This window comes from Panthera onca, chromosome B1, assembly GCF_046562875.1.
Source record: "Panthera onca isolate mPanOnc1 chromosome B1, mPanOnc1 haplotype 2, whole genome shotgun sequence".
NCBI classification, from domain to species: domain Eukaryota; kingdom Metazoa; phylum Chordata; class Mammalia; order Carnivora; family Felidae; genus Panthera; species Panthera onca.
In genome coordinates, this window is record NC_138342.1 from 104094117 (window position 1) to 104120799 (window position 26683).

The following is a 26683-nucleotide window of genomic DNA, read 5'->3' on the forward strand; positions in this document are numbered from 1 at the left end:
TGTAACCCTCAGTTTGTTCTCCATATTTATGAGTCTCTTCTGTTTTGTCCCCCTCCCTGTTTTTATGTCATTTTTGTTTCCCTTCCCTTATGTTCATCTGTTTTGTCTCTTAAAGTCCTCATATGAGTGAGGTCATATGATTTTTTGTCTTTCTCTGACTAATTTCACTTAGCATAATACCCTCCAGTTCCATCCACATAGTTGCAAATGGCAAGATTTCATTCTTTTTGATTGCCGAGTAATACTCCATTGTGTATATATACCACATCTTCTTTATCCATTCATCCATCGATGGGCATTTGGGCTCTTTCCATACTTTGGCTATTGTTGATAGTGCTGCTATAAACATGGGGGTGCATGTGTCACTTTGAAACAGCACACCTATCCCTTGGATAAATTCCTAGTAGTGCAATTGCTGGGTTGTAGGGTAGTTCTATTTTTAGTTTTTTGAGGAACCTCCATACTGTTTTCCAGAGTGGCTGCACCAGCTTGCATTCCCACCAACAATGCAGAAGAGATCCTCTTTCTCTGCGTCCTCACCAACATCTGTTGTTGCCTGAATTATTAATGTTAGCCATTCTGACAGATGTAAGGTAGTATCTCATTGTGGTTTTAATTTGTATTTCCCCGATGATGAGTGATGTTGAGCATTTTTCATGTGTAGCCATCTGGATGTCTTCTTTGGAGAAGTGTCTATTCATGTCTTTTTCCCATTTCTTCACTGGATTATTTGTTTTTTGGGTGTTGAGTTTGATAAGTTCTTTATAGATTTTGGATACTAACTCTTTATCTGATATGTCATTTGCAAATATCTTCTCCCATTCCATAGGTTCCCTTTTAGTTTTGCTGATTGTTTCCTTTGCTGTGCAGAAGCTTTTTATTTTGATGAGGTCCCAGTAGTTGATTTTTGCTTTTGTTTCCCTTGCCTCTGGAGACGTGTTGAGTAAGAAGTTGCTGTGGCCAAGATCAAAGATGTTTTTGCCTGCTTTCTCCTTGAGGATTTTAATGGCTTCCTGTCTTACATTTATGTCTTTCATCCATATTGAGTTTATTTTTGTGTATGGTGTAAGAAAGTGGTCCAGGTTCATTCTTCTGCATGTTGCTGTCCAGTTTTCCCAATGCCGTTTGCTGAAGAGACTGTCCTTATTCCATTGGATATTCTTTCCTGCTTTGTCAAAGATTAGTTGCCCATACGTTTGTGGGTCCATTTCTGGGTTCTATGTTCTGTTCCATTGATCTGACTGTTCTTGTGCCAGTACCATACTGTCTTGATGATTACAGCTTTGTAGTATAGCTTGAAGTCTGGGATTGTGATGCCTCCTGCTTTGGTTTTCTTTTTCAAGATCACTTTGGCTATTTGGGGTCTTTTCTGGTTCCATACAAATTTTAGGATTATTTGTTCTAGCTCTGTGAAGAATGCTGGTGTTATTTTGATAGGGATTGCATTGAATATGTAGATTACTTTGGGTAGTATTGACATTTTAACAATATTTGTTCTTCCTATCTAAGAGCATGGAATCTTTTTCCATTTTTTTGTGTCTTCTTCAATTTCCTTCATAAGCTTTCTATAGTTTTCAGTGTATAGATTTTTCACCTCTTTGGTTAGATTTATTCCTGGGTATTTTATGGGTTTTGGTGCAACTGTAAATGGGATCAATTCCTTGATTTCTCTTTCTGTCGCTTCATTGTTGGTGTATAGGAATGCAACCAGTTTCTGTGCATTGATTTTATATCCTGTGACTTTGCTGAATTTGGATGCCTTTTATTACTTTGTGTTGTCTGACTGTAGAGGCTAAGACTTCCAATACAATGTTGAATAACAGTGGTGAGAGTAGACATCCCTGTCTTGTTCCTGACCTTAGGGGGAAAGCTCTCAGTTTTTCCCCATTGAGGATGATATTAGCGTTGGGTCATTCATGTATGGCTTTTATGATCTCGAGGTATAGTCCTTCTATCCCTACTTTCTTGAGGGTTTTTATCAAGAAAGGATGCTGTATTTTGTCAAATGCTTTCTCTGCATCTATTGAGAGGATCGTATGGTTCATGTCCTTTCTTTTATTGATGTGATGAATCACATTAATTGTTTTGTGGATATTGAACCAGCCCTGCATCCCAGGTATAAATCCCACTTGGTCATGGTGAATAATTTTTTTAACGTATTGTTGGATCCAGTTGTCTAATATCATGCTGAGGATTTTTGCATCCATGTTCATCAGGGAAATTGGTCTATAGTTCTCCTTTTTAGTGGGGTCTCTGTCTGGTTTTGGAATCAAGGTAATGCTGGCTTCATAGAAAGAGTTTGGAAGTTTCCTTCCATTTCTATTTTTGGAACAGTTTCAAGAGAATAGGTGTTAACTCTTCCTTAAATGTTTGGTAGAATTCCCCTGGAAAGCCATCTGGCCTTGGACTCTTGTTTTTTGGGAGATTTTTGATTACTAATTCGATTTCCTTACTGGTTATGGGTCTATTCAAATTTTCTGTTTCTTCCTGTTTCAGTTTTGGTAGTGTATATGTCTAGGAATTTGTCCATTTCTTCCGGATTGCCCATTTTATTGGCATATAATTGCTCATAATATTCTCTTATTATTGTTTGTATTTCTGCTGTGTTGGTTGTGATCTCTCCTCTTTCATTCTTGATTTTATTTATTTGGGTCCTTTCCTTTTTCTTCTTGATCAAACTGGCTAGTGGTTTATCAATTTTAATTCTTTCAAAGAACCAGCTTCTGGTTTCATTCATCTGTTCTACTGTTTTTTTGGTTTGATAGCATTGATTTGTGCTCTAATCTTTATTATTTCCTGTCTTCTGCTGGTTTGGGGTTTTATTTGCTGTTCTTTTTCCAGCTCTTTAAGGCATAAGGTTAGGTTGTGTATCTGAGATGTTTCTTCCTTCTTTAGGAAGGCCTGCATTGCTATATACTTTTCCTCTTATGACTGCCTTTGCTGTGTGCCAGAGGTCTGGGGTTGTGGTATTATCATTTTCATTGACTTCCATATACTTTTTAATTTCCTCTTTAAATTCTTGGTTAGCCCATTCATTCTTTAGTAGGATGTTCTTCAGTCTCCTAGTATTTGTTACCTTTCCAAATTTTTTCTTGTGGTTGATTTCGAATTTCATAGCGTTGTGGTCTGAAAATATGCACAGTATGATCTTGATCTTTTTGTACTTACTTAGGGCTGATTTGTGTCCCAGTATATGTTCTATTCTAGAGAACATTCCATGTGCACTGGAGAAGAATGTATATTCTGCTTCTTTAGGATGAAATGTTCTGAATATATCTGTTAAGTCCATCTGGTCCAGTGTGTCATTCAAAGCGATTGTTTCCTTGTTGATTTTTTGATTAGATGATCTGTCCATTGCTGTGAGTGGGGTGTTGGTATTATGGTATTACTATCGATGAGTTTCTTTATATTTGTGATTAATTGATTTATACATTTGGGTGCTCTCACATTTGGCGCATAAATGTTTATAATTGTTAGGTCTTCTTGGTGGATAGACCCCTTGATTATGATATAATGCCCTTCTGCATCTCTTGATACAGTCTTTATTTTAAAGTCTGATATAAGTATGGCTACTCAGCTTTCTTTTGTTAACCATTAGCATGATAGATGGTTCTCCATTCCCTTATTTTCAATCTGAGGGTGTCTTAGGTCTAAAGTGGGTTTCTAGAGTGAGTACTGAAAGATACAAATTTATTGCCATTATGATGCTTGTAGAGTTGGAGTTTCTGGTGGTGTTCTCTGGTCCTTTCTAATTTTTGTTGCTTTTGATATGTATGTATGTGTATATGTATGTGTGTATTTATTTATTTTTTCAACTTTTCTCCCCTCAGAGGGTCCCCCTTAAAGTTTTTTGCAGGGCTGGTTTAGTGGTCACAAACTCCTTTAATTTTTGTTTGTCTGGGAAACTATTTATCTCTCCTTCTATTTTGAATGACAGCCTTGCTGGATAAAGAATTCTTGGCTGCATATTTTTCTGATTCTGCACACTGAATATATCCCTCCACTCCTTTCTGGCCTGCCAAGTTTCTGTGGATAGGTCTGCTGCAAACCTGATCTGTCTTCCCTTGTAGGTTAGGGACTTTTTTTCCCTTGCTGCTTTCATCATTCTCTCCTTGCCTGAGTTTTTTGTGAATTTGACTATGATATGCCTTGTTTGATTGTCAGTTTTTGTTGAATCTAATGGGTGTCCTCTGTGCTTCCTGGATTTTTGTGTCTGTGTCTTTCCCCAGGTGCGGAAAGTTTTCCGCTATGATTTGCTCACATAACCCTTCTACCCCTATTTTTCTCTCTTCCTCTTCTGGGACCCCTATGATTCTGATATTGTTCCTTTTTTTTTTTTTAATGTTTATTTATTATTGAGAGACAGAGAGACGCAGAGTGTGAGCAGGGGAGGCATAGAGAAAGGGGGAGACATAGAATCCGAAGTAGGCTCCAGGCTCTGAGCTGTCAGCACAGAGCCCGACGCAGGGCTCGAACTCACAAACTGCGAGATCATGACCTGAGCCGAAGTCAGTAGCTTAACCAACTGAGCCACCCAGGCACCCCAGATCTTGTTCCTTTTTAATGAGTCATTGATTTCTCTAATTCTTAAATCGTGTTCTTTTGCCTTCATCTCCCTCTTTTTTTTCTGCTTCATTATTCTCTATAAGTTTGTCCTCTGTATCACTGATTCTCTGTTCTGCCTCATCCATCTTTGCCGCTGCAGCATCCATCCGTGATTGCAGCTCAGTTATAGCATTTTTAATTTCATTCTATTTTTTTACTTCTTTTATCTCTGCAGAAAGGGATTCTAATCTATTTTTGACTCCAACTAGTATTCTTACTATCGTGATTCTCAATTCTGTTTCAGACATCTTGTTTGTGTCTGTGTTGGTTAAATCCCTGGCTGTTGTTTCTTCGTGCTCTTTCTTTTTCGGGTAAATTCCTTCGTTTTGTCATTTTGAAGGGAGAAAAGGAATTAATGAGGTAGAAAAATTAAAATTAAAGTTAAAATTTAAAAAAATATTAAAATTAAAAAATTAAACACACACACACAAAATATCCAATAAATGATGCTAGATCCTAAGTGTGTTTTGGTCTGGGTGTTGAAAGTGGTTTGACAGATCAGAGAAAAAAAAGGCCGCAGGGGGAAGGAAATCGTTTGAGAGTTTGAAAAAATGAATATACTGAAGTAGACTAAAATGAGATGTTGGAAGTAAAATAGAATTTGAAAAAATTTACACAAAAGTAAAGAATATAGTAGGAAAAAAAATATTTTTAATATAAATTAAAAATAAAAATGAATTTTTTCTCTTTCTGTATTCAACAAAAAGAAAAGGAACGAAAAAGAGAAAAACGAAATTGTTTGAAAATTTGAAAAAGTGAATACACTGTAGTAGACTAAAATAAAATGATGGGAAGTAAAATAGAATTTGAAAAAATTTACATAAAAGCAAAAAAATATATAGTAAAAAAATTAAAGAAAAATGTTTTTAATAGAAATTGAAAGTAAAAATGAAGTTTTCCACTTTCTGCATTCAAGAAAAAGAAAAGAAATGAAGAAGAGAAAAAAGAAAAAGAAGAAAACAAGAAAATCGTTTGAAAATTTAAAAAGGTGAATACACTGAAGTAGACTAAAATAGAATGATGGAAAGAAGATAGATTTTGAAAAAATTTACACAAAAGTAAAAAATATAGTAAAAAATTTAAAGAAAAATATTTTTCATAAAAATGAATTTTTTCTCTGTATTCAAGGAAAAGAATAGTATAAAAGAGGGAAAAAAAGAGAGAAAGAAAATTGAATAGATAGACCTGCTAACAGACTGAAATAGGACTGAAATTACTTCATTTTCCCCTAGAAGTCAGACTATGTAGCGCTTTATAGTCCATAAATTAAGCCGGCAGTGAGACTTGTGTTATTGAAGAGCAAGGTTGAGCCAGTTGGGCGGGGCTCAGTGTAACAGCTCGTTCTCCACTAGATGGTGCTGCTAGCCTACTGGGGTTGATTGTTGCAAGACTCCTAGGTGTGTATGCGCATGGGTGGGAGCGGTGAAAATGGCGTCACCCAGCTACCCAGTCTGTTCTCCCACATCAGCACTCACGTACCCATCCTCTGTCTTCAGCTTTCATCCACTCCCCGCTTCTTCACTGTCCGTGACCAAGCCCCAGGCAGTACTTCTCTCTTGAGTTTTGTCTCAGATGCGGCTGTTTTCCCTGGCCTCTTACTTCTGAAGGACTGCGGCTTTGACCCGTTCCTCCCCTCTGTGGGAGAGTCTCACCGAGCAATGGTCAAATGTCAGTTACACCCAGGAACACCTGCTGGACCCTGCTGCTGCCGGTGCCCCAAGACTGTGGCCAGGTGCCAGCCTGCCCCAGAAAAAGTTTGCAAGATAGTATAGCAGCAGCTTTTCAGGGATTATGGAAAATCACAACACACATCTGGCACCAGTCTTCACCGTTAATGACCTTGTTCCAGCACCAGCGAATGTGGCCTTTTTCTGGGGTATGCTGGGACCAGGTGGCTTCAACAGTCTCTACCAAATGTCCTTCCAGCAGTGGAACCACTTTTCCCTATGTGGTCCGAGAACCTCCCAGACTCCACTCTATTCCTGGGGATTCGCCCTTCCCACCAGAGTACCGCCAGGTATCGAGCTGTGGAGTTGCATCCTTTGCGCTCCCCTTGGTTACAGTCTTAATGGAATTTAAGCCCTCTCCTTTCTCCTTTCTCCTTTCTCCTTTCTCCTTTCTCCTTTCTCCTTTCTCCTTTCTCCCTTTTTAGTTTAGTCCCTGCGGCTGTTTCCAATTTCCCACTTTCTCTCCAGCTGCTTTTAGGGAAGAGTGCTTTTCTTGTATTCTCCCCCGCCCCAGTCTCCATCTTCTCTCCTTGCCCGCCGCTGGCTTCTCTCTCCCTAAGTTCACCTCTCTGCTCCGCGTACCTGCTGAATTCTGTGGTTCAGGTTGTGCTGATTGTTGTGTTAATCCTCCAGTCAGTTTTCTAGGTGTGTAGGATGGTTTAGTGTTGGTCTAGCTGTATTTCATGGATGGGAGACTCACAGAAAACTTCCGTGATATTCCGCCATCTTGGCTCCTCCCCCCCAAAAAAAATTTTTTTTAAAGAAACTAACAGATGCCAAACGGGAGTTAGTAGTAGAGCAGAATATAAGTTATTATCTAGATTTATCTTTTTGCATTTTTTAATGAGTAATTTGGAAGCTTTGTTTGAGGACTGGTAATCATAAGCAAAACTCTGAGAAATGTTTCTTTATTCTGGGGGAGACTGTTGGGCTTTGCTTAGGATTATTCAGTTTCTTCCCTTATTTCTCTGGAGAGACCCATGGGCTTTATTTGCAGACCTTATTACAACATTAACTTACATTAGCATATTAAAGATTGAAGATTCACCTGCTGTCAGTTTCATTTCCTGTGTAACACCTTGTCTTTTTTTTTAAGTTTATTTATTTATTTTGAGAGAGACAGAGACAAGGTGAGTTGGGGGGGGGGGGCAGAGAGAGAATCCCAAGGAAGCTCTGCACTAATGCGATCCCATGAACCATGAGATCATGACCTGAGCCTAAATCAACAGTCAGACATTTAACACTCTTAGCCACCCAGAGGCCCCAACATCTTGTCTTTATAGTATTATGCTTTGCTTTTCCCATATGCCTATCACTTATAGAGCTGCTATCATCTCCCACCTCCATGGGGATAAATTTATCTTATTGGATGAGGAATACAAGGATATTTAGAACATTTTGTTGTATAGCTGCAGCTTCATATAACTTTTCAATTGAGTCTTCTGCTGTCACTCAGCTTAGGTTCAGGAAGCCATTTATGACCATCTCCAGCCCAGATTAGATACCTATACTCTGTATCCCATAATATTTTGTACATTTCTCTTTCATATCTAGATTTTTGTTTTTTTAAACCTTTGTTAAGACAGAATAAGTAAAAGCAACTGTAATTGGTTTTGAGAATCTTGACCAATGAGTTAGCATACACCTGGGCCAGTTTTTTTTTGGGGGGGTTTTTTTTGGGGGGGGGGTTGGTAACTTTAAGCTAAAATGGATTCCTCAACTTAGCACCTGGTGATAATGGAGAAAAGTTGTTGAAAATATCTTAACATATACAGTGTAATAAAACTGTAGCCAATTTTACTGACATATCTCTCTTGTAATAGTTCCTGATAATTTCTCATTTCTGCAGTATGGCTGTGGGAAATATTCTGCTTCACTTTTGCATCTCAACCACATGTCTTGGTGCTATTATCTCATACTGTGTCCACAAGTTCTTTTTTGTTGTTGTTGTTCCAGGGCTGTTATTGCAAAGTCCTAGAATGTGTACTTCCTCAACGTAGCCTTTAGAATAGAGCCCTTAAAAATCAGTTTCAAAAAAGGGCTTTATTTCTCTAATTTGTGCATCAAAATGCTGGTTATGCCCAATGGTGCTATGCAGCTCTGTCTCTTCCAACCGAAACCTTGTGGCTGTATCTTTGTTCTCTTTGGTAGCCACATCCTGCCTTCAGGCCAGCATTCATCTGGATGCTATGGCAAAAGGAAAGGTGTTTATTATACACCCTTTGGCAAAGAATTCCTTCTTTCATAGGCTCTAAAGTCAAATCCTCCTATTTTATTAAAATATGCAAATCTGTAACTTTCAGTAGGATACTATTAAATAGGTTCCCAGAATCAGTATATCCAAATCAGCCATCAAGAACTTCATGACTTCTGTTGCATGGGCCACTCAACAGACTGCATCATAGTAACCTGCAACTGCTGAATTGTAAGCTTCCCTAAGAGAAGATCTATGTCATATCTTTGTGTCTTCAGAACCTAAGCACTTAAGAGATGCTTTATAACTTTTTTTACATAAAAGAATAAATGACTAAAGTAAAAATTGAGTGCTTCGTGGGTCCAAGTGCTGTGAACTTCATGCTGACTCTTTCTCATTTCACGTTTTTCAAAAAACAGCAATTATTTATACATCTACACATTTTTAAAAAATAATAAGCCAGCAGCTCATTAGGTCTGTCTGGTGATTTTATATACTTTATGTTAACATATTAACCTATCTTAACAGAATAGTAGAAAACATTTCATCATGCAGAAGCATATTGGAAAAACTAGTAAGAACAACTAAAATATAAACACATAGTATCGCTCTGCCACTGTTCTTACTTAAGATTTTATAAGCATTATCTCATTTGTGTCTTCCAGCAACCCTTTCAGATAGGTACTACCTTGTATCCTTGATTCTAAAATGCCATCAGGTGTAAGAGATATCATCAAATTCGTAATAGTTTTACAGTGACCATGTGTGTTAGAGGCATAGAGACTTTCCCTTAATGTGCATATCTATTTTATGACAAATACTAATTTTAAATGTTAAAAATTTAGAAAAACATGTCTTAGTAATGTCATTAAGAACTTGAGGTATCGATGTCCAGGACACAGGATACAGAATGCTGGCATGGTTTTACCGGCAGGTGGCTCTGCATCTTGAATGCTGACTTAATGAGACACAGATACGTTGAATGTATAGGGTGACCTGTCGAAACTGTCTGAACATCATTAAACTTCTCACTAAACACACTCATTTACATCTCTTCCCTTCTAAAACTGTACTAAAATGAAAGTAAAGAATAAGAAATGCATAAGCCAGTAATGATAAAGAGAATGAGGGAGAAGATGACAGCAGATGAAAATATAAATTCAGTTTTTGAATCTGAACAGTAAATGAGCAGGTTAGAGAATGCTGAAACATATAGGCAATATATATAGGCTGATTGTCACAACAGAACCCAATAAATCAGAATATAGGGCACCTTTGAAGAAGGGGGGAAAGGGTCAAAAACAGGGTTTGTTGCGAGTCTTTACACAGAGGAAATAGATACCTAGATTCTTTCCCCTGATCCTCATAGACAGGAGAAGACCCCTAACAGAAAGCCAGAGCTTTATTTATTTATTTATTATTATTTTTAGAAAAGTTGAAGTACAGAGGTTCTAGACATGAAGCTAACAATCCCATCTGTTCATGGAGGGAAAGTAGCATGCCAAACCAAAAATAGAGTATTAAATGAAAATCTATATACTTCATACAAAGATTTCCAAGCTCCCTCCCCTGTTTTGCTCCTATCATGCTGTCAGACAAGCAAATGATTGGAAGATTACTCTCTGGAGTCTAAAAGAACAGCTCTGCAGATACTTAAATTGCAGTTGTGCAGACTAACAACTGACCAGCCTCATCATGCACATAGTTTCCAATTTTAGTGCCTCATTCTTAAATATGAATGGAAAACTAGGGATCACTAATATTTGAAGAAAGCTTCCAATATGAAAGACACTCTAAAACACAGGGAAAATAGAGACAGTGAGGGAGCAGATTAAAAGATGAGAAAAAGTACAGCCATGAAACAAGCACCACAGACTCTAGAAAAGAATATTCAGTTTTTCTTTAATTGAAATCTGTAAATGTTCAGGTAATTTTTTTTTATGCAGTAGAAGAATTGGAAGAAAAAGTTGAGTAAGTCTCCCAGAAAATAAAACAAAAAGACAAATGAGGACTGGAGCAATGGATACAGATGACTAATAGTGGTCTGAGAAAGAGCAAACAGAAAAATCAGAGGAGAGCAAACAGAAAAATCAGAGGAGAGAAAACTATGAGAATTTCCTTCCAAGAATTGAGGAACAGAAGTTTCTGTATCGATTCTACCAAGTGTCCAGCCCCAACCCATCACATACAAAAGACCAAGAATTTGGATTGCCACAGGATTCTCTATAGCAGCAGCAGAAGCCAAAAGACAGAAAAGTTATGCGTCTGAATTTCTGAGGGGAAATGATTTCCAACCTAGAGTTCTATAGCTAGCCAAACTGTGAAGTCAAATGTGAAAATGAAAAAACTACATTTCAGACATGCATGATCTAAAACAAATTTATCTCCATGTAATTTGTTTTTAGGAAAGCTACTGGTGGATGTGTTCCACCAAAAACAAAGAAAAGATATGGAATCCAGGAAATAAGCAGTTCAACACAGGAGAATGGTGAAGGGAATTCCCATGGTGATGTTGAAGAGAAGTTCCAGAAACACACACACACACACACACACACACACACACACACACACACACACACACACTTTTAAGCTTCTCTATATAAGCTGGCAAGGAAAAGGCATTCTTATCAAGTTGTCACTATTTGGCTGAATTTGCTTTCTAATTGAGAATAAATAGTAAGAAAGACTAGTATGTGAAGATTACATCAGCTACACTTGGAAACTATGAAAGAAAAATATTGTTTCAAAAATTGATCATATGTTCTCTCCACCTCCTCACTCCAGTTCAGAGCTGTGTTTCTCCATGAAAGCTTTATTTTAGAATTCAGTGTTAGTTTTTTCTATCAGTTTTGAAACTAAAGATGAGTAGTTTCCAAAAGATTTTAATAGCAGAACCTTTCCCCCTCCTTCAAATAAAATGTTCTGAGGAAAGACTATTATATAAAAAGATAAGAATGAATCTGTTTTGGCTGGGGCCTGGCCCCCCTACATACCTTTCCCTCCTCCTCCTGCTATATGACCTCTGGAGCACCTTGGAGATTCTGCAGAGCAGTTTAAAAACTATTGCTGTAGCTAAAACTACTGAACACATGGCTGATTTTATTATTCTTTCCCAGAATTATAACCTGAGCACCCATTAGTTTCATGAACTCAAGAAGCAGAACATAGATGTGGTGTTGCTTACACAGAGAGTTTGTGTATCTGTGTATATGAGAAGTTCCACTAAAATTCCATCTTGACAAGTGTGCACCTGTCAGTCTTGTTTTTAATAAAATGCCTTTGCCTCAGTTTCAGATAAAAGTTGGAACCTCCAATTTTTACATTCCTGACATTTTTCAGTTTGAAATTTGTAATTTATATTTCCTTTCCCTTGTAAGCACAAGCTAAGGCATAGAGCATCCAAATAACACTGTATTTGGAGTGGGAAGTCCTGCATTTCAAGTGTTCCTTGTAATGCATCCTTTGTCCCTCTTAATACTGTCCTTTCTTTTTCCCATGTCACTCCTGTAAAAGCAACTGTCAACAGATTTATAGTTTTAAATAGCTTTCCAGATACAATCTCCTCTGGTAAATAAAACTAAAAGATGAGATTAAAGAATAAAAACATAACTTAATGCTATGAGAATTTGAGTTTTTGTATAGTGTTGTCATTATGAGATACCCGTGACATGGGGTTTGAATCTGCCTCCATACCATGAAAATATAAAACTCACATTAGTAGAGCATGGCAATAGCTTTTCCATCTGAAAAATGATTTATCATTGCTGAGTATTAAAAATAACCAACTTTATTGCCTTTATTACCTGCATCCTCTCTGTGAGGAACAGTAGTCCGTAACCAAACATTTTGAGAACTGGCTGATGTTTAATATTTATTTGTAAGGCTTAGAAATATAATGAAGATATAACTATAAATCTTTTGTGCCATGTGCATCAAAGAATTTAAGTTCATATTGCTTTCCCATTCATCTATTCCTTTTAGATTCTTCAACTAAATGCAGAAAACATAGCTTATTAAATTAGAAGAGGAACATAACATTTTAAAAACTCCACCTGTAATTTTGAGGATTAAAACACTAATCAAGGGCATATCTTGGCAGGCAAATTATTTTAACCTGAAGCTTGATCAAAGTGCATTTAGAAGAATACTCTATCATAGCTAGAGATATTATTACCTTCTTATGCTCAACCTAAAAAGTGGATGCACAGATTACCATTTCAACTCAGAGGGTAGGTTTTTATCTTGAAGACTATGAAATTAAGTTACATGTGAAAAATTAACAGAGCAGTCCATCATTTTTATCACTCAGTCCTTCTCTGAGGAGACTTTTTGTGACACCTGTGAAGAAGCAGAGCCACGGAGTTAATGTCCGCATAAGTTATAGAATATGCCCAAATTTAGCATGATTGATTGATGATATCCTTATCATCTACTGCAGCACAATGCTTAAGAGTGACTGTAGCACTCCAGAAAAAAACCCTCACTTAGGAGCTATTTCAAGGTCAAAGCATTAGTTAGATACACCTTTAAGGAAAATTATCCTTCCCAACTTGGCAAGAAAATAGTCGGAATGGCTTGAAGATACGAATCTTCAGCTCTCTTTACCATCTCCTGGCTTTCCACCTGTGGAAATAGTTTAAAATATCCATCTTTTGTGGGGGTTTTTTCATTTAAATTTTTTTAACTTAAAAAATTAGATGGGGATCCTTTTGTTATCAAAAGTTGATGACACTAATGAATTCTTGCCAATGGAACACAGCAATGCATAGCTCCAGGGTGGGTCCCTGTGAATTTTGCCCCTTGACTTAGGTACTGCTAAGTCACTGTGGCCTTGCCTGCAAGCCTTATTTTATATAGCTTCAAGGAGGGGCCCCTGGGTGGCTCAGTCGGTTAAGCTGCTGGCTTCGGCTCAGGTCATGATCTCACAGTTTGTGGGTTTGAGCCCCACGTCAGACTCTGTGCTGACAGCTGAGAGCCTGGAGCCTACTTATGATTCTGCCTCTCTCTCTGCTGAGAGAGGCCTGGAGCCTGCCTCTCTCTCTGCTCCTCCACTGCTCATGCTCTGTCTCTCTCTCTCTCTCTCTCTCCTTCAAAAGTAAATAAAAACATTTTAAAAAAATGTTTTATATAGCTTGAAGGATGTCCTGATCTCTCTGAGTGAAGCTTTCTTCTTACTCTTTTTTTGTTTCTAGCTGCTTACTCCTGAGCACAAAATTCTCTGAGTACTTGAGACTTACTGTATATTTGATGGAACTGTGATGCACATACATATATTTTAATAAATTGAAGCTTTCTGTTTGCCATTTGTAACTTACACTAGAAAGTCATCTGGGCCCTACAGTTAAAATTCTACCCTGCACGTTATTTTTAACATGTCACTGGTTTTTTTTTTTCATGCTCCAAAATGAAATTGATAATTTTGGTTTTCTCTCCAAAATATAAGTAAGACTTACTTACCAAACCCAGTTTTGAAAGGGTTAGATAATCAGTATTTCAAATGCTAAGAATCATGATCACATTAACAAGAATGTACTACAGTACATAATGAAATTCTTTGAGGTGTTGGCAACAATGTTCTTTCCTATCAGCTTATAAATGCTTCTACCAGTCAGCAAAGGCAGTGCAGAATTTCATCACTTAATCTTGATGCTCAGATAATACCAGTAGTCAAGGTGACACTGTTGAGCTTCTGTCTGCTAGAAAATGTTTTGTTTTCCATTTTCAAAGATGGCTGTTGAGAGATAACCCATTCTCTGCGTCTATGGATGTAATGAAAATACCACTGTGACTTTGGTAGACCTCTTCTGACTAAATACACACAAAGTGCATCTCTAGGATTTTACCGTTTGCAAAACTTGGCTATGCACAACTATGTCTTGAATATATTAACTTCTCTTCCACATTCCCTCATGTTGGTTTGCTGTTTAACAATATCATTCCTGGGGCACCTGGGTGGCTCAGTCGGTTAAGTGTCCAGCTTCGGCCGAGGTCATGATCTCACTGTTCGTGGGTTCAAGCCCTGCATTGGGCTCTCTGCTGTCAGCACGGAGCCTGCTTTGGATCCTCTCTACCTCGCTCTCTCTCTCTCTCTCTCTCTGCCCCTCCTCACTCACATGGTTTCTCTCTCTTTCTCTCTCTCTCTCTCTCTCTCTCTAAACACACACACACACACACACACACACACACACACACACACACATACATCATTCTTCTTCAGTCTTCACTGGGTGCCAGATGGCTGGATGCTAAACATTAGTTTGGGATTGCTTTGCTGATAGTCATCTCACATCATACCCTCACTTATCAGCTTCAGTTATTCTCTAGAAGATGCTCCAGAAGAGCTGGAACTTCAGGAATTGGAGACAAGTTACAACCAGAAGGGAGCGTATCTACCTGTAGAAGTTTATAAGGATACATGAGATATAAGCCTCCTAGGCCACTCACAGTGACTTCCACTTGAATTAGGTTATAAATCATTTTTGTTGGGGAAAATATGGTAGATAAATACATAGCCACCAGATTCTTTATTGGCCTTCACTATATGTTCAATAATGAAATAATAATATATTAATAATATTAGGAATATTTGTCACAGTTTTGTTGAGCACTTACTATGGGCTAGATGTAATAATAAGTACTTTACATAAAGTACTACATAAAAGTACTTTACATAAAATACATGTATCTAATTTAATACAGCAACCCTCTGAGGTACAAAATTAGTATACTCATTTTGTAGAAGAGAAAACTATAAAGTCACCTTTTTCAAGGTCTCACAGCTAACAAGTAGTTAAATCAATATTTAAACCCAAGTGTGACTCCAAAGTCTATGCCCTTAAATCCTAACTTCCTTGGATGTCCATTGTTCTTTAGAATTATTTTGAATGTTTTCAGTAAATGGGAGGGGGGCGGGGATAGTTGGGAGAAGACAAAGGTACTGACAGTGGAAGATTTCCTTCACAACCTTGAGGAAAAGGATTTTTAACTTAGCATTATATGCCAAACCCAACTTTAGAAACATGAGGATTGAATAAAGTCATTTTATAATATTCTAGAAGGGATTCAACATGTACTTGTTTTTACAAATTTAGTTAAGGTTGTATGCCAGCTAAACAAAGAAATAACTCAAGAAATGGGAAGACATGGAAAAAGTAATAATGGAAAGTCTTAGGATGAGCATTGTGCTGCAGGGCTAGAGGGCAGTCAGTCCGTATGGAAAGGAGGAAGTAGAGTTCCGGGAGGCTGGTGTCAGGGTAAATAGAGTAGGCTCCATAGACTAGATATAATGACTGAGATGCCAGAAGAACCCAAATCTTAAAGGAGGAAAAGAATATTAAATGTGCTTATTGGGTTAAGAAGGGTGATTAGATAATTTACTTAAACATTCTTTATTGATTTTCAATCTGTAGATAAAGCTTAATTTTGGTTATAGAACAAAAATTAGAGGTTATCAACACTAACAATAATAAAGTTAAGAGAAGGAAGGGGACAGAGAAGTACATTGAAGAAAATGATATTAATATCCTAATCTCACAAAGTAAGGAATGAAAGATAAATTTGTCTATAGTTAATGGAATAAAAAAAATAGAGGTTAAAGCATATTGTTTTTTTTTTTTAATTTTTTTTTAACGTTTTATTTATTTTTGAGACAGAGACAGAGCATGAACGGGGGAGGGGCAGAGAGAGAGGGAGACACAGAATTGGAAGCAGGCTCCAGGCTCTGAGCCATCAGCCCAGAGCCCGACACGGGCCTCGAACTCACGGACCGCGAGATTGTGACCTGAGCCGAAGTCGGACGCCCAACCGACTGAGCCACCCAGGCACCCCTAAAGCATATTGTTTAATGTTACAAAGTAAAAGAAGAAAGGGGTGGGATAAATAAGCTAAATATATGTGTGCCATAATAGGGCATTAGTAGATCATGTCTGAAGTTGGTGAATCAAGATTTGAAGATAGGCAACCACCAGAAGAATTAAACATAACAAAAATATTTAAATAAATAAATATTAGAAGTTGTTAGTCTGGGTAATGGAATGGGGACAAGGAAGGGAGAGCAGGGGGCTATTGCTTTTTTTTATAAACTATTCCTTGCTCATTTGTTTGTTTTAGCCATGTGCATCTATTAATTGAATTTAGAAAAATAAATTTTGATTTTAAGGAAAGTAAAGGAAAAAATGGTATCAAATTATGGACCTTCTACATGCCATCTTTATGTATTTCTAGGATGACCTGAAGTACCTTGACTAAAGCAAAGCAAATCAGACCTCAAATTGGCAAGCCATTAATTTATCATGAGTAGCTGTTGGAAAAATTGAGCTTGCCTCTAGAGGTTTCCAGGATGAAATCTAACCCTCACAGAAGGAAAAGATCCCAAAAGTTTTAACGTAAATGGTGAAGGGAATTATGAGAGCTACGTAGGAAGTCCAGAAAGGGAAATAAATGCAATGAAACGTCAAAGGAAATAAAGAACACATCCAGTGGGGCAAGATCAGAAACTCTTCACGGAAGAGTTAACATTTTGATGAACCTTTAAAAGATAAGCATGGTTTTGTAAGGAAACCACAGGAGAGAATGCATTTTAGGCAGAGGCAGAGACAAAGAAGGATATGTGATTCAGTAGGGCCTAGACATATACTGAGAAATGGGCTATCCGGTGTTGGGAGGTAAGGCTCTAAAGGTCAGTAAGGATTATTCTGTAAGGAGCCTAGAATATGCACATTCTGTAGGCAGAATAAGAATGATAAGAATAAATCTTAGTATTTACCAGGTAAACACTAAAGAACTTTCAAAGATTTTTGAAGTGTTATCAGAGCTGTGATTTTGGAAAATTAGTCTGGAAGCAAGATGGCTAGTCAGGAAGCTACTAGAAGGTAAGGGTGGTATAAAGTAGAACGAAGACAGTGTAAATGAAAAATGAGGACAATGAGAGTTAATGTTAACAATTGTAAAAGTTGGTAATTGGTGAATAACAAGGACTAAATGTCAAGCATCAAAACTGACTTTTAACATTTTCAGCCTGAAACCTGGGCAAATGGTATTTCTAGATCAATAAGTATAATATGGTAGTTAAGTTTCTATTTGTTGCAAGTAAAAGATACCAGCTAGAACTGACTTGAGCAAAAACAAAACAAAACAATGTTTCCAAACTAGAAGATCTCTCAGTTTTTAAGGAATAGATCTTTGGAAGGTTAGGGTCTAGAAAGACTCCACAATCTTCAACAACAGAAATTGTAACTGCTCTGTAGCTGTGAATATGAATCAGCTACCCTCAGCTTTTCTTTGTTTCTCTCAGTTCCAAAGTCCCTGGAGAAAGAATCTGATTGGTGCATTCTGAGTCATGTGACTGCCCCTGCACTAATTGTTCTGATATGACTGCTGGAAGACTAATTTCATGGGTATTTCCCAGAGAAGGCGAAAATATGAAGTAGGCCATATGTAATTGATCAGTGTGTATGTTCTATTCTTGAACACGCAGATTAGGTACACTTACTATCCCATACTGCCATATGTGAAACTGTTGTTCTCTGTAAACAACTATAAATGTACTCTGCCCTCCTCAACTAAAGATAGCATTCAGAAGTGATACTGTGTGGGGGCGCCTGAGTGGCTGAGTCGATTAAGCATCTGACTTTGGCTCAGATCATGATCTCATGGTTTGTGGGTTCAAGCCCCGCATCAGGCTGTGTGTTGACAGCTAAGAGCCTGGAGCCTGCTTCAGATTCTGTGTCTCCTCTTTCTGCCCATTTCCCACTTGTGTTCTGTCTCTCTCTCTCTCAAAAATAAATAAATGAACATTAAAAAAAAGAAGAAGAGGAAGAAGAAGTGACACCATGTGACCATTGTTCTTCCAAGTGCATAGTCTTCTGGGTGATTCCCATTCTTTCTGTGGTTTGATCATGTTTCCATCTTGCCTGTGGCCTTGCAAGATACTGTAACTTAGGTCTTTTGGCTTTCAACTTGGTGGAGGTTCAGGTGCAACTCTCTTTGGTCATCCTGAATCCAGGTTCATCTGACACCATTTGCCTCTACCATGCTGCCTAAGTTCAATCCCAGCAAAATCAAAGTCATATATCTTTTTTTTTTTTTAGTGTTTGTTTATTTTTGAGAGAGACAGAGTGTGAGCAGGGGAGGGGTGGACGCTTAACCAACTGAACCACCCAGGCGCCTGAAAGTCATATACCTGACATGCACCAGAAGTTGGTTCTGCATCTGCCCTGACCCCAAAGATTGGGTCTCTCTCCAAAAAAGGTTGGTGATGGCATCTCCAAGGCAACCAGTGATTGGAAGGTTCTGATTGGAAAGATTACAGTGAAACTAACCATTCAAAGCAGACAGGCCCAGACTAAAGTAGTACCTTCTGCCTCTGCCCTGATTGTCAAAGCCCTCAAGGAGCTGTCAGGAGAAAAGAAGAAACAGAAAAACATTAAACATGGTGGAAATATCACTTTTGATGAGATTGTCAACATTGCCCAACAGATGCAGCACTAATCTTTAGCCAGAAATCTCTCTGGAACCATTAGATCCTGGGGACTACGCAGTATGTGAGCTACAATGTTGGTGGCCACTACCCTCGTGACATCATGGATGACATCAATAGTGGTGCGGTAGAGGGGTGCCTGGGTGCCTCAGTCAATTGGGCATCCAACTTTGGCTCAGGTCATGATCTCACAGTTGTGGGTTTGAGCCCTGTGTTGGGTTCTCTGCTAACAGCCTGGAGCCTCTTCGGATTCTGTGTCTCCCTTTCTCTCTGCCCCTCCCCGAATTGTGCTCTGTCTCTCTCTCTCTCAAAAATAAACATTAAAAGAAGAAAAAAAAAATTTTTAAGCAGTGGTGCAGTAGAATATCCAGCTAGTTAAGAACTACAAAGGAAAATATTTCAGTAAAGGATTGTTTGACAGCCAAAAAAGAAAAAAAAAAAAAAAGCTATAACTTAGGGATTAAATTGTAAATTTAACTGTCACTAGTATCCTCTATATACAACTAATTGGAGAAAGGAAGACAGCAGAAGAAAAGCTAATGACGAAATGTTGTTTAAAAATAGGAAAATAAAAAGGAAGGGAGTAGGATTTTTCTTTAGATACTATAGCTAAGAGTTGTAATCAAGGACAAAGTGGTAAAGCCTACACTCATGATTTCTGTACTTGACAATGGGACCATAGTATTTATAACTTACTTTCTCCACTGACACTTCATGTTCCTCTTTGCCTTTAAGTAGTATTTTATCAAATCAAAGTAGAGTTCTTACATTATTGGCATGACTCAAATCCCCTACATTTCTAAAAAGTCTGAGCTCAGTGGAATTGTTTGTGTAATATTGTGGTAATCATCCATTATTCCTAACCAATGGTCATGGTAGTACAAGATGTTCTGCCTCAGAGGTTACCAGGATCCAACACCAACTCATTATTAACTCAGCTCTGTCCTCTTTGGCTACAATATCTAGTACTACCCCCATCCATCCTGAGATTGGATCTGCGAATGAGCCTCAAAATAGTACTTGGTTTCTCTACTGGAAGGTTTAACTAAATATCCTTAGTTGTGGTATGAAAAGTAGAGTTAAGATAGACATGACTGGGGCACCTGGGTGGCTCAATCAGTTAAGCGTCCAGCTTTTAATTTCGGCTCAGTTCATGATCTCACGGTTTGTAAGATCAAGCAAGCCCTGCATCGGACTCTGTGCTGACAGTGGGGACCCTGCTTGGGATTCTCTCACTCCCTCTCTCTCTGCCCCTCCCCTGCTCATGCTCTCTCTCCCTCTAAAAAAATAAATAAACATTTAAAAAAAAGATAATAAAAAAATAAATAAAATTTTTAAAAAAATAGCCCAGATGAAGAAATATTAGGGCCTAAACTTGTATTAGTTAAAGATAGTGAAATGAAGGATATTCATAAAGCAGTTAGGAAGTAAGACTGAAGGATTAATTAGTCAAGAAGATAAAAGAATCAACTCAGGTAGCTACCCTGGGTGATGATAGGACCATCAAGTGAGAGGAAAAAATATAGGTCAGTTTGGGGATAAAAGTAATAAACCCAATTTGGGACATGTTCAATATCAAGGGCTTTTGAATCATCTAAGAAGAGATGTCAGCAGGTGGTAGCTGAATATACAAACTAAGAGATGAGACCAAGAGAATAAAGATCATGCTGTAGAATATATAAAATGAGAATAGTAAAAGGTTCAAGAATGAACCTGGGACACCAAAATCTAAAAGGTAGACATAAGAAACATAACAGAAATTATTAGAGAGAGATGGCTTCTGGAAACTGGTGGGATAAAAAACATTACCAAATGCAACCGAAAGATTCAGGTCTATTGAGTTTAGCAATATGCAAGTCAATTAGTGACTTCACTGAGAGCAGTATCAGTGGAGTAGTGAGGGCAAAATCTAGATTGTGGAGAATTGAAATGAAAATGGAATGTGAGGTATTGATGTAGGTATTTCCTTTAAGGTATTTGAACAAAAGGAGAAAAGAGATTAGATTGGTATCTAGAGAAATATTGGTGGGGTAGGGACTAGGATGAGAAAGATGGGCATGTTTACAGGCTGAGGAGGAAGAGTCAGAGGAAGAGTGAAAATATCCAAGAGAGAAAATGGGGAAAGGAGTAACTAATGAAGGAAGGTCACAGAGGACTGGGATCATGAGCACAAAGAAAGGTTTGGCTCTTAGCTGAAGGAAGGGAGCCCTGTCCTCTTACATTGTTGAGAATAGGGTGGATATAGATGATTTTGTAGGTAGGGGGCCTGGAAAGTTGAAAAGGGGATTGAGTTTATTGGTCTGCAAGTGTCAACTTGAGTCTATTTCATGAGTCTTTTACCTGACCCATAGAATTACTGAATCCATATATAATGAACTATTGTAAGATTGATTTTTTTTACCCTTTACTATGTGTAGTGTAATACATAGAAAAGCCCAGTCCCTCTTTTTGAAAAATAATATACAGAAATTCACATTTTAAAAATGTAAACATACTGAGTTTGAGGCATCTGTGGATCCTCTTAATGGGGTTGATCTTGTAGACTAGTTTTCATTTTGTTGGAATTTCTCCTCAAATGAAAATATGATCCATTATATAAAAATTTAATTAATATAAGATGTATTACATAAAGAGAAAGAAGAAGCTCTACATGTGTGGATGATCATATGCTTATAGAAATGGGATTTTTTAGTATAGTTTAATACTACTTTCTAGATAAGAAAGTCAGATTGAATACACTGATGTGACAAATGATCCTTTAGTCTCATGGTTTTACATACTTTCTGTTTAGGTCACGACCTGATCATATTAGTGATCTTGTCTATTTAACATTTTCGCTCAAATGAAACTTCTACTATAGCTTTTTTTTTTTTTTACATTCTGACCTACTTGATAATCTAGTCTCATATTCACTATCACAAAGAGTGAGTCTATATGTTAGTTGTAGCTCAGTGTAGTTTTAAAGGGTTCTCTTAATTATTTTAATACTTGCCCTTTTGCAATGATCTGAGAACCATTTCCACTCTCTAGAAAGAATGCCTCTGTAATAGTGTTAAAGCTTCAGAATCTTAGAGTGAATTGATTGACCAGAGAAGATTTAACAGTGTCTGGCTCACAGGTTTAATTAATGAAAGGTTGAATGCATGCAATTTTCACTTTTGTAAAAATTTACTACATTAAAAACTCTCTGATTGTCTCAGGAAAGAAGTAGTGCATGTTCTTTTTGGACTGTCTGAAACCATTGAGTCTAGTAACAAATACTTTCAAGTCCCAGGCACTCACCAGAACACTCACTGGAGATAAAGAGACCTTGCTTACTTCCTTTTACATTGGGTATGAATTTTGATATTTGATGATAACAAGTTTGGATCAGTGCTGGTTTGGGGCAAGGTTCAGATTAATTACATAAAAGAATACATTTTAAAAACCCCTATCATATCCTGTTACCCATTTCTCTAGCACAAGTGCTTTAGGCACTGATTAAATCTGGAAATAATCATAGGACTCCCCATTAGAATAGTTCATGTATTTGAAAGACCATCTGGTAATGACAGGGTGTCATTCTTATATGAAAGAACTTGAGGCAAGAATCGGGAATGAAGAACCATCAATTGATCTCACGAAAGTTATCTGAAACATTTTGGTCAAAGTCAAGTTTACTGAGAGTCATATTTTCACTAAGAAGAAGATTCCCAAAGTTCCAGGGTTGGAATAAAAACAACTCATATGCTGCGTGATTAAGCACAAGCACATTTACTGTTGTTTCTTGAGTTGTACAGATGCATTAGCCTTCACATCCAAGAGTGTGGGAAACAGTTTATATTTTAATTGAATTATGTCCACCTTAGTTTTCTCCATAGTACTTTTTTTTTTTTTTTTTTTTTTTTTTTTAACCCCATGGTGTTCCAGTTCAATGTAAACAACCACAGTAACACATTGTAAAAATATCCCATTTCTACCCTGGAGTCCAGGCATTCACATTTCCTAAATGACTTTGGGAGCCTGCAGAAACCAAATGATGAGACTCCCTAGGGGTGGTGCAGATAAGTTTGCTAGCAGCGTTTGAATAAAGTTCTAGTAGCCTCTTCTGTTGTCTTTGTTCTTTTAAATGGTTCTTACCTACAATTGTTTTTTCATTATTTTATTTGGGGCCAGGAAAATGACCTGGAGAGGACAGAAAGTCCAGTAGCAATCTGACCTATATTCTTAGCTAACTGACTTAACTGGCTTATGTCTTAATTTTTGTCTATGAAACTAAAAATATAAAGTATGTGATAAATGCATAATTACAATATGATGCCTTTTCTTGGGTATGTACATTCAAGAAATTGGTTATATTTCCAAATTAGGGTGGCTTGTATGCTGAAGTTTTAAGGGGCAGTTTAAAATCTTAATCTCTATGTTTCTTATATAAATGGCACCTTGCATCTTGTGGATGCTGAAATAGACCTCAAGATTTAGGACCATGGTAAAGAAATCTGAAACTTATTATTTCCTTACTGTGAGTTCTTATTGTCTCTGATTAAAAAGACAGTTTCTTTTAAAGTTTCAACTGGAAAAAATGTATATATAATTAGATAGATAGATAGATAGATAGATAGATAGATAGATAGATAGGCAGTATTGCAGAGATAAAAGGAGCTCAGTCTCAAGGAATTAGGCAGACCTGGATTTGAATCCCATCTCTGACATTTTCTAGCCTTGTGGCCATCATATGTGTAGTAGTTACAGTAAAAGCACCTACTTCCCAGAGTCATTGTGAGGATTAAATTATTATCTGAATATTTTATCTCTAATTTGAGTAAGCACACAGCCAATAAATTTTTTTAAAGATGTGTGAGTCATAGTATTTTGTAAAACTGGATGTATCAAAATAAACTATTTTAAAAAGTGACATTTGGGGTGTTAAGCCTGGAGTGAACACCCTACTACAGAGACCAACATCTTTCAACCCACAGGCTGCCAGTTGGCCCGAACAAATTCGGCAGGAAGGGAAAAACTCCATGGACCAGTTATGTCACTTCTGGGTCTGTTTCCTCATACCTGTATTGAGGATTATAGTGGTTGCTAATTAAGTCCCTGTCTACTTTTGATACTTTGACTTTTTTTTTTTTTTGACATGATTAATTCTGCATACTTTTTTTTTTTTTTTTTTTTTTAGTATACTTGACACACAATGTTACATTAGTTTCAGGTATACAACACAGTGATTTGACAACTCTGTCTGTTATGCTATGCTCACCACAAGTGTAGCTACCATCTGTCAGCATACAACACTATTACAATATTATTAACTACATTCCCTGTGCTGTACCATTTATTTCCATACCTTATTCATTTCATAACTGGAAACCTGATACTTTGACTCTAAAGCAAAAGAAAAATTACAAGAATAACTATAACAAGTGTGGAAGTAACCAAGATGTCCTTCAGTAGGTGAATGGATAAATAAACTGGTACATCTAGACAATGGAATATTATTCAGAACTAAAAAGAAATGAACTATCGAGCCATAAAAAAAAAGACATAGAGGAACTTTAAATGCATATAACTTAAATGCATATAACTAAGTGAAAGCAGTGAATTCTGAAAAGGCTGCATACTGCATGATTCTAACTATATGACATTCTGGAAAAAGCAAAATTATAGAAACAGTAAAGAGATCGGTGGTTGCCAGGGGTTATGAAAGAGGGAGAGATGAACAGACAAAACACAGGGGATTTTTAGGGCAGTGAAACTATTCTGTATGACACTATAATGATGGATACATATTGTTATACATTAATCTAAACCCATAGAATGTACACCACCAAAAGTGAACTCTAATGTAAACTATTAATCTTTGGTAATAATGATGTGCCAATGTAGATTCATCAATTGTGACTAATGTACCAAAGTTCTGGGGGATGTTGATAATGGGGGATGCTGTGTGTATGTAGGTACACAGGAGGTATCTGTACTTACCACTCAGTTTTATTGTAAACCTAAAACTCCCCCCAAAAAATAAAGTCTATTAAGAAAAAAAAAACAGGATGAGAGGAAATAAAAAAAGGTATTCACTGAGTGCCCTCATTGCCACCACTGCCTGTTGTATACACTTGGCCTTTCCACTCTTTGTGGGCATCCCTCTCCTCTAGCCTCAGTCACTTTTATGTGGATGTTTAAAGCAACTTTTTCTCCTGCAGTCAGTTCCTAGAAACTGTGCCATAAAGGAGACCATCACAGAACAGATCATTGTTGAAAGAATTATATGTCCTTACACAAACAATATTATAGTGGAGGATTGCATTCCTGCCCAGAACTTGCCATCAAATAAAAAGGTATGCTCCAAGTTCTCTATAATGAGCTTGAGTATACAATACACATTGATTGGGATCCTGTGTACCATGGGTGACTAGTCCATAAAAATACGAGTCTGGAAATAATCATAATTTATAACCATTTTTGGATAGTGTATTCCTTTTAAATCTTCCTTGGATCGTTGTTACCCTTGGGATACAGCCTGTCTGTACCAGCTCTATCATGCAGCTACCCTGGTGGCCTGAGGGACAGGGCACTATGACTGGCTTATCAAAGTGTTGGAGTACTTGAGGAGCAGTTCCCTAAAGAAGGTGGCTTCATTTGCTCAGATAACCAAGGAGACTGACTGGGATTAATCCCCTCCCCCTCCAAAAATAAATAAATAAATAAAAGGAAGAAGAGAGAGACAGGGATGGGAAAAGAAAGAATGTTGTATTTCCCAGATCAAGGTTCTGAGACACCTCCCAGGATGTTTTACAAGACTTTCTCTTTCAATACAGAAAAGGAAAGTCTGTGTTTGTTCCATAACAGTACATTTAATATATAAAACTTATTCTTCACAAAAACCATGAACATAGATGCCGTGTACTTTTATATTCCCTTTGTTTCTGGAAGTCTAGGTCAGATGCTCCATAAAGTTTTTATCACCATGTGATCTGTAAAGCATATGTTCCACCAGAAAATCCTTCTAGTCACCAGCCCTCTGGTTTCCATAGAGGTGATGATGAAAACTTACAAATAATTCCAGACTAGCATTATGCTGCAAAGGATGTTTATAAAATGTTAAGTTCTGATGAAGGGGATAATATTTTAAAATCATTCTTGATCTCTGAATAATGCTACATATTAATGGTTATATAGCAGTTGGCTTCAAATTTTTTACTACATAAACTTTGATATGCTACCTAGTGTAAGTGTCCTACTGGAAAAAAAGTAGAGGTGCTTGTCTTTTTTATAGGCTGAGAAGATCTGTATCTTTCAAATAAATGCTTCTTACCATTATTACCATCTTTTTGGTTATCTCATGGAAGAAAAAAAAGAAAGGAAGAACACTAGTTTTTCTTATCCAGAATCCAAAATTTGAGTCAAGCCCAATTTCATAGGAATGTTCTGTGTAATGGGGAGTTAACTAAGTCGGAGGTCAGCAAACTATGGCCTGCAGTCTCCAGGTCCAATCTGCCCCCACAATATGTTTTTCTAAGACCTATAAGGTAAGAATAGTTTTACATTTTTAAGTGTTTGAAGAAAAATCAAAAGAAGAAAAATACATGAAATTCTAATTTCAGTGTCCATAAAGTTTTATTAGCACACAGCTACGTACATTCATTTACATATTGCCTGTGGCTGCTTTCACGCTACAAGAACAGATTTGAGTAGTTA

The 26683-nt window shown here is 37.3% G+C and overlaps 1 protein-coding gene across 2 annotated transcripts in view; it reads left to right on the forward strand.

Annotated features, from left to right (window-relative positions):
* The window catches only part of AFG2A (AAA ATPase AFG2A), a 368869-nt gene that overhangs the window by 318043 nt on the left and 24143 nt on the right, over positions 1–26683 (forward strand). Inside the window, exon 16 of one of the 2 annotated variants that reach the window (XM_060654237.3) lies at positions 25189–25416. The exons of the other annotated variant lie outside the window; for it this stretch is intronic. Coding sequence (XP_060510220.1) covers positions 25189–25401 — 213 coding nt within the window. The 3' untranslated portion in view covers positions 25402–25416. Of the gene's footprint in view, positions 1–25188; positions 25417–26683 lie in introns of those variants that run through there. 2 annotated transcript variants of the gene reach the window in all.